Source organism: Cynocephalus volans, chromosome 14, assembly GCF_027409185.1.
Source record: "Cynocephalus volans isolate mCynVol1 chromosome 14, mCynVol1.pri, whole genome shotgun sequence".
Taxonomy (NCBI): Eukaryota; Metazoa; Chordata; class Mammalia; order Dermoptera; family Cynocephalidae; genus Cynocephalus; species Cynocephalus volans.
Window position 1 is genome coordinate 41320799 of NC_084473.1, and position 13941 is coordinate 41334739.

The following is a 13941-nucleotide window of genomic DNA, read 5'->3' on the forward strand; positions in this document are numbered from 1 at the left end:
AGCCTCCAGGTGTCAGCAAACAGCACGCTGACCAAGGGTAAGTGACAGTCTCTTTGAGTCTGCTTCTTGCTGGAAAATGACAAGCACTAGATTTGACGACTCTTATTACTAGCATTCTGCAAAATTAGAAAATTATGCAGGACTTCATACACATAAGGAATTGTTGTATCATAGAATATTAAGCACTAGAAAGTTCATTGAGCATTTTATCTAGCTCCAAAATTTTTCAGATAAACAATACTAACAAGCAAGTCTTAAATTAATAATATTTTTATGAAAATAGAGCAAATAGAGCAAACAGAGCAGGGGAATGAAAGAGTCCGTTGGGAGAAGAACCCTGAACAATTACGGCTTCATGCATCAGAAGCCTTAAATGCTGTAGATTTATGTCAAAGACAAAAATCAAAAAGTCTAGTGACTAAGTGTACACAGTTGTCAATAAGATGTGGAACATATCATATACTACAAATAAAAGTACATAAACAAAGTAATTTTTCATTTATTTATTTTTTCTTCTCAAATACATTTTAAAAATAACATTTAGACACAGAATCACAAATACACACAAAACAAAGTAGAGCCTGCTCATTTCAAAAAGAGTTTTCCTGTGATTCCTTTAGCTGCTTTACATAAAATTCAAAGCTTTCCTGTTAAGGAGAAAAAAAGGGAGGGAAGTTACAGATAAAGCTACCAGCAAGAGATGATGGTACAGAACTTAAAAATCACAAAGCACTGCAAAGTGGTGGCTAAGACTGCTGGGCCCATGCCAATGCCACCTCTCAAGCTTTAGCACTCCTTCCTGTTTCATGAAATCACAAGTTTGGGGCCCCAAGTTCAGAGTTAAAGCTAGCACTGGGAGCCTCTGCTGAGTACGTACATGTGAAACTATACCTGGGTATGAAAGATTGAAGTGTTTGAAATAAACATGGTGTAGTGACTTTCAGTTCAATGACACAATAGAGAAAAATTTTGCATACATGATATCTCTTATTAAACAAAATAAAACAAAATTTCCTAGATAAAGAAATAAAAACCAACTTATTTAAAATGAACAAAGTTGTAATATGCTTGGCTATTGAAATACAGGCCATTAAATCCTATTTCAAGTTGAAATGATGAGAGAATGGCCCCAAGGACATTTGATAAATTCACACCTATAGCTGAAGATCTGAGACAGACATTGTATTTTAAACCTCAGCCCCAGAGGGCTATGTTCTCCCCCAGCCACAGCCAAGGCATGGCTGCTCAGTCCCTTAAGCCCTCCCCCGAGACTTCTTCACAGAGATCTAATCTTCATGTAATTAAGTGTTCAACTCATTTTTTTTTTTACACATTATTATGAGGCATACATAAATCTGTAGAGGTATTTTTTCCCCTTAATTAAGAAATACTCACAGGGGGCTCAGTGAAAGGAACAGGCTCTCCAACATCCTTCAGCAAAAATGCATAACGCTTTAGAAACAGATCATTCAATTTTACATTCTTCGCAGTCAAATGTTCATACAGTGCTTTAGCAGACGTGACATCTTTGTCCAAGACTGACAAAGTTAAAGAAAAAGATATTAATCATAGATAAAGACAACCTATCTTCCTCTTTTCACCAAAACACTTAGCTGCTCAGAGACTCCTGGATCCCTTTATCCCAAGGCAAATGAATACTTTACTTCCAGCAAGAAGCCACATTCATAATCTGTAAACTCCCTCACTCCTTCCCATACCACTCATTCAGCATCACTCACTATGAAGGAGATGAAAAGTGACAAATATGTGTACATTTAGGGCCTTTAGAACAATATTAATGGTATCACGTGTTAGGTTATTACATTATTTTGAAGACCTATGATAGTTAAAGTGACTAGAAACAAGTTCTCAATCATAAAGTAATAAGCAGACACATCTAATAGACATCTAATGTCTCTAAGAGACATCTAATTCTCTTCTGCTTAAAATAACACTCTGAAAATCAAGCTAATCCAGGGACTATTGCAGTGAGAGGCATGTAAATTATGTGAAAATCTATATATGCACATCAATATCAAGATTATCAGCTAAATGACTCCCCAAATTCTTTCAGTATATTTTCCTATTGAATATATAAGCAAATATGGAGAATACAGTTAGCTACAATGACACACACACACACAAAAATCTATAAGGACACTAATATTTTACTTAAATGAATGATGAAATAGCCTAGGAGCTAAGTATATAGTTGGCTCTCCACTTGTGGCTGATTTGCAGAAAATTTTTGTTTTTTTAAGTTTACTATCGAGATTATATGGGCTCTGCTAACAATTACTATTGGGAATTCAACTCTTTAATTTTGCATTAGATTGTTAACATTTAAGCACCAAACAAACCCCTACCCTACACTGATGCTGCATATGCTGTATAACCAATCCCAACTCCAGCAGCGCCAGGGTGAACCCCCAGGATGGATGTGAGAAGTTTAGCAATCAATCCAAGACCTCCAATAGGCAAGAAGGATGAATGACTCACTAGCTCTTAGTGGAGTTGGGACAGACCGCAGTATGAGTGAAGTCAATCTCCTGTGTAAACCCTTTGCTCCCCTCTGTACAGGCCTGAAAACTTTCCCTAGTACCGTCAAAGCCCCAAGCTCTACCTTCTAGGAATCTGCTCAGAACACTCTAGCATCTTTCTCTACTTCATAATCTCCTGCCTTCTGCCCCCAAGTTGGATTACCTAATTTAGTAGTAACATATATAGTTTTATGAGTTTGACACTATTTCATGTTAGTTATTGGAAATTTGAGAAGGTTTACGATTGTAGCTCTATTTTGAAATACGGCCTGTTCCTCTCATAGGGGTGGAAAAATGGAGAACTGATTTACTAAATGGGATTGCTGAATCTGTTGTCCTGCCAAAAAGTAATTCTTCATTTACTCCAAGCCTCCAGTGAGCAAATCAGTGAGTGGCAGATGGATAGGTGATCCTAACAGAGAAATGCTAACATTTATCTTGATTACTGAGGAAACTAGACTGGCTACCTTTCATATGTGATTGTCTGGGCAATCGGGGAACAAACTAATTTCACTGGAATTTCACCTGGGACTTAAGGCAAAACCCTGAGCCACTTTTTAATTATGGGGTATGTTATTTCAAAGAAGTAGGTAGACAGGTGGAGAGGGTACTGAAGGAGCTAGAAGGCAAGTCAGATAGTCTAAAATATGTACCCACTTCATGCGACATTTCACGAATAGGGCCTCAGAAGACTAAACTGGTTTCTGATATGTAAATCCAAGTGGACTTCCAGGTCTTTCCAGGAGCCTGGGATCCTACTCACCATACGTTGGTCACTCTGAAGATGCTCAGTCATACTTTTTAATGTTAAAGTTATATGAATAATTTCATATTTTTCTTATGTATACTTGTAAAACATATTCTAGAACTAAGTGAATTATTTCTAAGTAACTATATGGTATTTAGTATTACTGCCTTTGAGCTGAAGACTAAGACTTAGCTGACTATATAACAAATATTTAAATCATTTAAATAATATAGTCAGATTAAACTTATTACCATAGCTTTTCATGATAGAAATGTATGCTTCTTCCTTTTCAATTAATTCCGGAATCAGTTCTAACAAATATTTCAGAGTTGGTGCCTAGGGGATTAAATACAGGTAACATTACCACAAACTCAAAAGAAGAGTGAAACAGAACACTAATACATCAACATTATATCAGGAAATCTTGACAATTACAACAGAACTGCCCGTTCATTTTATTTTTTTAATTTTTTTTTGGTGGCTGGCCAGCACAGGGATCCAAACCCTTAACCTTGGTGTTATCAATACCATACTCCAACCAACCCAGCTAAATGCCTAGCCCTTAATAAACTATTTTCCCTTCTATATTTCTTACTATTTGATGTTGATTCAATAATTTACAAGGAAAACAAATCAGCATTTTTCAAAAGCTAATGCAAATCCATTTATATTTCTATGAATATTATTCTAAAGTATTATAAAGATTGTTTCTCTTGTCAATTGGTAACCATACCAAGAAATTATGAGATCTCAAAGGTACAAGAAGTAATGACTGTATCTCTAAGGTGCCAAAATTTTTCAATGAAATATTAAGAATTCAGCCAAACATTGTTAAGGGTTCCCCACTTGGTACATAAATAAAGCATTTCCAGGATCTCATTGGAATTTTTACTTGATTGCTTCCAGGAGTACATAGACACACTATGGTTTTATTTCCTGTAGTGAATACAAAACTGCCACACCCTAATGAATAACCACCAAATATTTCCAGGCATACTCCAGTATTGCTGGATAAATCGATGATGAATTTTATATACATTTATGTCCTGTCCCCATTTCACCAAGAGAAGCTGAATCTGGCTTAACTACTTTACTGTCACACAGTGGGGCACTGGAACTGGCATTTTAAAAATCCTAACTCACTTTTTTGCATGTTCATTCAGTCAATCCACATTTAGACCTATATCTTTCCAGGACTTCTTGCATTTTAAAGTCTTCTGGGAGGAATGCTCTAAGCAGATATATTACCATACATTTCCTGTCCCATCTCCTGAGCAAGCCAGTACGAAACGGACACAGTCCCACATCTGGACTGACAAGTGCTTTTTGGATTTCTTATACTTACTATCTCAAATTTTAAAAAATAGCCTCTTTGAAAGGGGGGAAAAAGGCAACTAAATATTTTCTAAAAGTTGTTCATTGTAAGTGAATACATGAGTCAGAGATAAAAAGTGCAATCAGGTAAAATTTTTTAAAGTGTGGGTATACATAGGAAAAGTGTGCAGAAATTAAGGAAAACTAGACCTCTCAGAATGGAAACAGCTTAAATGTTTTACATAAAACAAGCATTACAACCCATTCTGTTTGAAACTTCACAACATACCCATACAAAACTAACAATGGAGTTTCTGGTGCTCAACAGGTATAATTAGATCTAAAAAAATTTTTTTTTCGAAATATGCTTTAATTCTTAAGAAAAAAAAAATCAAAAATAGGACTTTGTTCTGTTACATACCCATCCACAGGAGAACATTACTATGTGGTACCATACTAATTTTAAAGCCAAATAGCTCATCTGCCTGATGATTTATACCTGATAAGTGGTCAAAAGTAGCCACCTGATAGAAGACACTCTTTAGTGGTAGCCACCTGACAGAAGACACTCTAAGTCTCTCTTGGTGACCTAAGCAACACGATTCTTTTATTTTCCATTTCTACGGGCCCTTTCCTAGGGCTCTCAATCATAAGTGCACTAATGGAGATTCACTATATGAACTTGTTTTGTGTTTCTAGCACAACTAAGAAGCCAGAACTGACTCTGTATCAACAAGCAAAGTCTTCGGTCTCTATAGTGATTTTAGATAAGGACCTGAACCAACAAACTCTTATGTTAAACTCAATACCTTTCAGCAAGACACCTAGGGCATTATTGACTTTTTAAGAAGTAAGGCACAGTACCTTTCCTGGTTTCCGAGCACTTCTAACACAGAATGTCAACAAAATTGGGGTTTGTTCAGCAATTGCACCACATCTCTAAAAATTAAAACATTATTCAGTAAGTAAAGGTTTTTTATAAACAAGCATACCAAGGGGAATATTGCCAATTAAGAAAGTTCACAATAATACAGTAGTGTATCATTATCAACAGGAAGGCCAAATAGTCGACCATTTTTTTCTAAGGCAAGAAAAAAGAAAACAAGCGTAAGCTATGCCAAGATTTGGTGAATGATGTCCTTGGCATTGCAAGTATAAAGTTTGTTTAAAAAGAAAAGGGAAAAATTAAACTAATGCTTCAACAACCACAGAATAAGGTTTAGGACTGCAAAGAAAGAGGAAAAAAGAAACACTATTCCTCTCCAATTATGCTGCCAAGCATTCACAAGTGAGCTAGGGATCATAAGGTTAATTATACATTTAATAAGGTGTCAGGGAGATAACTGCTCGTTTCTTTATAAAAATTAAAATGTACAAAGCAAGTTCTCTTTAAAGTATAATTACCTACACTTATGCATACAAAAGGACTGATTTCAATCTCTCTATTTTATAAAAGGCTTTCATTGCAACAGACAGCCAGTGCTTGAGAAAGAGACAAAAGTTAAACTAAAAAAAAAAAAAAAAAAAGTTTATATGACAGACCAGATAAATCAAGTGTCTATCCAATCTTAGATGCTATAGTAAAATCAAATATGGCAAGACAATATTTTAGTTTACACTCATCACAGATGTCATTTTCTTAAGTTTCTAAAAGCACATTGCTCCTTCAAAGCTTTAAAACACTGTCACACTAAAACGAACAGTATAAAAAGAACTTTTGGGGACCCACAGAACATTTACATTTAAAACTGATGTTTTCGACATCTGTGAATAAAGTATTCTTAACTACAGCAAGAACAAGCTTTTACTATTTGACAAGTAGGTAAGGGATGGATGAAGCGTTTATCATCTCAAACCTCAAACTATGGAAAGGTAAATGCAGTACTGAGAGCATCAGGTAACATCCCTGCTGTCTCCCACCCAAGGCTCTTACTAGGAAGAGCCTTGACAATCACAGCTCAGAACTAGTTGGGGGGGGGGGTGGCGGTGGCGGTGGCGAAGCACCAAGTGCCACATTCTAAAGAACTATCAAAAGAATGTGTTGAAATTGAATGAATACCATCACACATATAATTAGATATTTATATGCTCCACTCCTAGTACATACTTAGATACGTACACATGAAGATAAAGCATGAGTATATTCCTTTCAAGATAGAACCTTTAACACTAAAGGCAGCAAGCTAAAGTAATGAAAAGATTCCTGAAATCCCTATCATAAATTGCCTTTTCCCTTAAAAAAAAAAAAAAAAAAAGAGAGAGAGAGACAATAGTAAATGAAACAAACCAAACAAAAAAATTCCTGATTAGCTAGAATTTCTCTCCATCCAGGAATAAAATTGGTACCTTACAAAGCAGTACCAATTTACACGTGTTATAAAACTGTTAACACAGAGAAAATTTTTCAGGAATTTCTTCTAAAAATGGCTTGGATTCTACTGTCAAACTAGAACTTTACGGATCAAAACTGGAGCTCAAGGAAAGGGGTACAGTTTTACCATCCCTATCTACTAAAGACTTTTTGCAGCTGGTAAAAATGTAAGTGAATATACTATTTACTATCAGAAATTGGTCCCAGGCCTCAATTTGACACAGGGAGTCTACACAAACACAGCTGTTGGAGGGATCATGGTGACTGCTTGACTGCCACCTGCTGGGAAGGGGCTCCCCAGCGGTGCCTGTTTGTGTACATTGCCAGTGGCAGCTCTGATCACCCACCGTTCTGTCGGCACTTGGCGCAGCTTTATATTTAGTGCTGTTAAAATGGCATGAATGTAGTTGTCTCCTTTCCTGAAGATTGCTAATTTAACTGAGAGTGCGGACCACAGAGACCTGCATTTGTCATTTAATGTGTCTGTGACACATAAGTGAATAGAAAGCAAATTCAACTCTTAATAAACCTTAAATAAGGCACTGAGAATGTTTGAGTATTCAAGTGAGAAGCTGTACTTGAAAAGCAAACATTTCCTACTTTTTGTTGGCAAACTGTGTTGCCATGGTGACGTATAGTATTTAGAGCACTAGAGAAATTAAAGTAGGAAATCAAAGGAATTGTTGTTTTGTTACCTATCTGCACAAAAACATTTGTCTTTAAATCATTTCAGCAAAAACCAGTCTCCTCCACCCCCACCTCCTCTTAATTCAAAGGACATTTCTAGTCCAATTTGGCATCTTTAAAACCAACAATCTACAATCTAGTTCTTGTCACAAGACCTTGATTCACAATGAATTTAAATGTGCCCACAGTACCACACTTCATTTCTGGTATTCCACCACACACCGATGTCTAGTAATTTCTCAGTTTCTCAAGCCACAAGCCCCAATGCTCCATGAGTGGAGGGTCATTACCTGCAAGAGAGCTCTGGCATCATCCACCTTGCCTGCATCCACAAGCTGAAGGAAAAGATCAGTGACAGGTTTGTAAACTGCAAACTGATTGGCCAATCTCTCTGCCATGATGCTTACTGAAAAAATGACAGGTAAGAAAAATCTTTCATTAAAACAGTGGTATAACTCATCCACCAAAGAAATCGGGTCCAGCCTCACTAGAGAGAAACCGTGTGTCTTTTAGCAAAAACAACTAACTTACTTTTCTCAACTGCTGGTTCCAAATGCTCCTCTATTATTTTTCTGAATAAGTATGCCAAGCCAAAGTATTGGGGTTCCACGGTATGATTCCCTGAAGAAAGCATATTTTCAATGTTTTCTATGGCAACATCTGTGTTATTGCTATAAAAGAAAACAAATAAATAATAAAGAAATATTTGCTTTTATATTAATATTGCAGGCAGTTTTTATATGAAAACTTACTTTTAGATCCATTCATGCAAATATTTTAGGGAAAAAAAGGAAATATATTTATAATTAACCAGATAAAAAACACTATGCAACTTTAACACAATCACACTTAGGAAAAAGAAGCAATCACTAGGTGGCTTATGCTACAGTAGTTGCTTATTTTATTTACACTAGTTGAAATAGTTGCTTATTTTAAAACACTGCTCTAGAGACAAGATCAAACAACTATACACATAGAAGAATTAATGAAGATAACTTAAAAAATACTGTATCTAGGTGAGAAAGGGAGATGGAGAGGGGGGTTAGTGTGGAATTGGTAAAGGGCTACAAAAATTATTACATTGTTTAATGTTGAATATACTAATCATCCTGATATGAACATCATGTATTGCACACAGGTGCTCATATTCACTGCTGTACCCCACAGATGTGTACAATCAATCATGTTTCAACTGAAAAAAATACTGTATCTTAATTATTTCATTTAATTTTGCAGCTCTTTGGAAGTAAAATGAAAACTTGTTTAAATGCTGTAATTTTGGCTTTACAATCCACAACTGGTCACTACTGCATAAGGTAAAGATATATAACAGCTCAGAATTCCTAATAATGCTAACAATGTCTTCAAAAGGCATATTTTCATGTCTCTAACCCATGGTCACATCAATTTTTTTTCAGGTATCATATACATTTAGAAAATAATTTATATTCAAACTCTCACAAAACCCCCCCCCACACTTTTTACATTGAAAAAAATCAATTGCGTGGCCTTTTCAACAAGTTATAAAAAAAATGATCTTTATAACTATCTTTTTGGTTAAGGTAATCTATAATTGATCCTTTACTGTTATGACTGACACTCTAAAACCAAATAATCAATAATATGTTGAAATTATTACATTAAGCATAAAAATTCTCTAACTAAAAATAAACACCCTGTTATCATACCTTTTTTTTAATGGGTTTTAGTTAGAGAATTACAGTGAATAAAAACATGTTCTCCACATCACATGAAACACTGTGTTTATATGTAATACTTTAAAATTCATTCAGCTCTTACTTGGATAAGTTCCTTGATCTAACTTAAAACAACCACATTTTCTTATTAAATGAAAAAAAAAGTTTGAAGTTCTGTTTGAGGAAATAGTTTTAAAAGGTAAAAACAAAACAAAACTGTTTCTCTGTTTAAAGAAATAGAACAAACAAAAAAACCCTGCGAAACCAAACATTATATTTTAATATCATGTCCCATAAAACATATTTTAAGAATAACTACTAAAGAACATTTTTTTCGAAAGGCATTAAGAGTATCAATTCCATAATTATCCCCATAAATCTTTAACTTGGACAAAGTGTACATTGCTAGTGAGATTAATAAAAATCAAGTCTGTATTTAATTATACAGCAGTGTTTTTCGGCAGGGAATGTAGAGAAGGTGGTAAGAAAATCAACTCTAAATACCTCCCCTTTTTGTGGGGGTGTGTGGTGATGGAGTGTATGGGTAGAAGGGTGGGGAATATGGAAATGCATATTTTTAACAAGCTTGCTGAGCCCTCTGTTTCACTTCTAGAAGAGTGTCACTCTCCAGTATCACTGACAAAACAAATGAGAACAAATGAGATTATTTTTCACTTTTGTAACAAAGTGTTTCAACACGAGACCAGGTGTATGAATGAGAAGTTAGCAACTGTGGAGCAAATTTTATGAAGTCAGTAAGTGTTTTTTATTCTAAGACTTAATTTAAAGATACAACACATTTTTCAGCATATAATTATTCCCTGATAGCTAAGGAATAATCAGCAACTGGCATCAAAATTTTCTCTGCAGCTGACATGGTTTCCAAATGCCTAAAAAAGTTTTTAAAAGGTAGCACTTGAGGTAATGTTCATTCTAGTAGCTAATGGAGGAAAAGAAAGCTTGAAAATACTCACTTTTTTATTTGTGCCAAAGCAATGTTATTGATGAAAACCATATTTGAAAGTCCAATGGAGTCTTCGAGTCCATTTACCATCTTCTGAATTTCTTCTATGCTTTGAACATTACCCTTCAAGCCAAATGCCTGGATAAGGCGAGTCACTGCTATCCTAGAAGGGGTCTGCTGCAGATCTAAGGCTGTTTTTAGCGTTGTCAGAGCCTCTACAACAGAAAAGCAGAAGACAGTTTTTCTCATATGATCCATATTAATTTTAATGCATTTTGAAAACAAGCTTTTATATATGAGCACCAAATGCCTGTACACAAAAGCCATGAATAATTAATTCTAGGTTACAGAAAATATTAATATTTTATGAGAAATCTTTTTTAAATGATTAATTTCACTATCTATAAGACATTAGAGACCAGAAATTTTCTTCTTTAAGTCACAGAGAAAATACAAATGTTAATGATAATATGAGTTCCATTCATGGATAACATTTAAGTGACTAATTTCAAGAAAGTTGATAAGTTCAGAGAAATATAAATAAGGAATAATTTTAAAAATTAAAGAGTTTCCAAAAATATGCAAATTCTACCCACATTCATACTTTCCCAGATTTTATTAACTCGGATACACGATTATCAAAAACTTTTAATATTCCAAGGATTGTTTCTTCAAAACAATGTCTCGTTCTAGTCCAAACAGGATCAACCACACAGGAGCGGCCACTGGAACATATAACTTATAACTTTCACACTAACAAACTTATTTTACATAATTAGATACCTTGCAGATATTTTCTTGGACTCATTTTTCGAAGAAAATAAAGATCATCCAAATTCCCATGAATATAGTTAATGGAGTTTGGTTTGTTTTTTAAAATATCATACTTAAATAATTATGAATAAATAAAGAATATCGTTCTAATTTACTGACTTATTTGCAAGCATAGTGAAATCATTATATTAAATAATGTGGTCGGTGGGGGGAGGGGCAGGAAGAAGATGTAATACTTAGCAAAACAATCACCACTACCATTTCCAAAAATTACTTCAAGGCTTTATAGTAATTAAAGCAACGTAACCTAGACAAAACTAAGACTTCTAAAAGCAGCTTTCCAAATAAAAACAGCCTATCTTTCACAGAGGAACAGGGAAAGGGTAATAATTAAACAGGCTATTAAAAACAATACAGTAAAAGACATGATAAATTTAGTGTTCATTACTGAAAAAACAATTTAATTACTCCAAATCTACAAACAATCTAAACCAGTAATTATCAAATGGGGAAAAGAGAAAATAGTTTAAAAAATTCAATAAATTTTATAAATACACATGCACACACAGAAAACAAAAGGTGTTTTTATACTATTTTAAAAATATAATCTATAGAAAATAAGCTCGATGAACTGGTTTTCGTACACAGATAATCAATTCTGGAATATTCTTATTAACAAAAATACTGTCAGCTAGGGAAAATCTTCCCACTAGTGGATCAAAATAATAACAACAAAAATAAGATTAATGATGATGATAATGGTAACTCATATTTACTGAGCTTCTACCACCTTTGCTGAGCATTTATTACATACCAGTTATGGTACTAAGCATCTACATTCACAACTACTCTTCTGAGTTAAGTACCAATACTACAGATTAGATACTGAAGCACAGTTTAGTTTACTCAAAGTCAAGGTCATATTGTTTGATACCAATCCAAGAGCCTAACCATCCCAGACCTTGTATCCATGGGTGCATGCGTGCAAGAGAGGAGGGGCAAGGAGAAAACAATGTCTATCCAAAGAGGGAATGGAACACTGTGACCTAAAATCATACACTCATATAGGACTTGCCTTCTGTACAGTTAATGACTTAAGGGACAACAAAAATGGTACCCGTCCACATCCCTCCTCCCAACTCCTTTCCCACTATCACCCAATTCCAACATTTACTCAACTACTCACTAGTGATACTGATTATACTGCACAAGTGCCACATATCAGCTGGTAATATTCTACATCAGCATTAGTTTATAAAATTACATTAAGATTTGTCTATTTTTTCTGCCTACTTTAGATGGGGTTAAGGAAAAAGAGACAAGGGCAGAAGAACAAAAGATGATTTTAAAAATCAGCAGCTCTAGTCAGCTATGGAGCAAAATAAGGAGATGGGAATAGGGCCAACACTGTTGATGATCACTTTACTCCAATAATAGATTAGTCTGTGGTGATGCTCAGGAGTGGGGATGGGGATGAAGGTAAAGGAGGTTGTACGGAAACAGTGGGCTCACCGCTCCTTCTCTTAGACAACCTTCACTTGAGCTGATTAGCTGAGAAGAGTAGTTGAGAAATTACACTGTGTACTTTCCTGGAGTTTTCATGGGACACCTAACATACAAGTAAAGGGTAGCTTGCAGTCAAGTTAAACAAATCCAGGTCAGATTCAGTTCAAAAATGAACTCCCTGAAATTAAAACACTGCTTTCTTCTTATCTCCATGTCCACAGAACATAAGCTACTTTTGACAATTAGCTCATTCATATGGGGAGTAAGTTTAATTTTTCAATGTTTTAAAATTGTTTATCATTTCTACATAAAATATTAACTTGACAAAAAGTCTTTCCTGTTGGAATTAAAATAAAAGCTTTTAAAGTTTTAATAACAATCTAGAAGTGAGGATACATGAAAATAAATAATGTTGTAATAACAATCCCTTATACCACTCAATTACCACTTAAGGCTACCCCAAAAGACTGTCTAGTTGGATGGGCCCTGGCTATGGAATGCTGAGGTAGAAATTTTGCAAAGGGAGAAATTACCACTAACATATTCCGTTTTAATCAATGAGGAAGACAGGTGAAGACGAGCACATTTAGGTATTATAGGCAACATTTAAGCTGCACAATTAGAGAGTAACTTCCTCTTAGGAATGTGAAATTATTTTATAAACATGCAAGTGAAGAATAGCACCATTATCACAGACTAACAAGGTAACATATTTAATGGTTAAAGAGTTTTTTCAACCTCCCTTAAACATCTCTGAACCGGGTTTTGTTGTACTGGCAAAACAGTGGTGTTTCTGTATTGACTAAAATTCAAATGTAAAACCTAACGTGAAGAGCTACTTACCTAAATTTAAGAGATTCATCATTTTCTCCCTTTGGAACTCATTCATAAGACCTCCAGATCCAAATCCATCCCACTGCAAATCTGTGAACAGCCTCTACTAGACTGACAACCCCCATCCCAATCCTCCCCAAAGCCATTTCCACATCTTTCCGGTGTTATCCTCTTAACATTAATTTAAAAACTCTAAAGTTCAAACAAACACCGTATTTTCTTGCTGTTGGTATTACAAACTATTAAAAAAAGTATTAAATTAAGTTTTAAAAATCAATATTATAATCATTTGGTGCACAATTCCACACATTTAACACTCAATTTAACTCATTTGCTACCTCACACACAACCAACACAATATGTGAGAAACAACTGCTGGGAATTCTTTCAGATGCTCTAAAGTATGTTAATTTCCAAAGCAAAATGACTTGTGCTGTGAATTTTAACGTACTTGAAAGCCTGTACTTTCTCTCATTCTAGAACACAAATTTTGCATGTCTGAAGAG

General features: G+C 34.8%; 1 protein-coding gene across 1 annotated transcript in view; it reads right to left on the minus strand.

The window, feature by feature from the left end:
• Positions 1 to 488: 488 nt before the first annotated feature.
• Positions 489 to 13941, minus strand: part of LRPPRC (leucine rich pentatricopeptide repeat containing) — a 106293-nt gene continuing 92840 nt past the window's right edge. The window contains exons 32-38 of the mRNA XM_063078331.1: positions 10332 to 10536; positions 8192 to 8331; positions 7951 to 8066; positions 5467 to 5541; positions 3540 to 3624; positions 1396 to 1538; positions 489 to 647 (exon numbers count right to left, since the gene is read on the minus strand). Of these exons, the coding sequence (XP_062934401.1) occupies positions 591 to 647; positions 1396 to 1538; positions 3540 to 3624; positions 5467 to 5541; positions 7951 to 8066; positions 8192 to 8331; positions 10332 to 10536 (821 nt within the window). The 3' untranslated portion in view covers positions 489 to 590. The remainder of the gene's footprint in view (positions 648 to 1395; positions 1539 to 3539; positions 3625 to 5466; positions 5542 to 7950; positions 8067 to 8191; positions 8332 to 10331; positions 10537 to 13941) is intronic.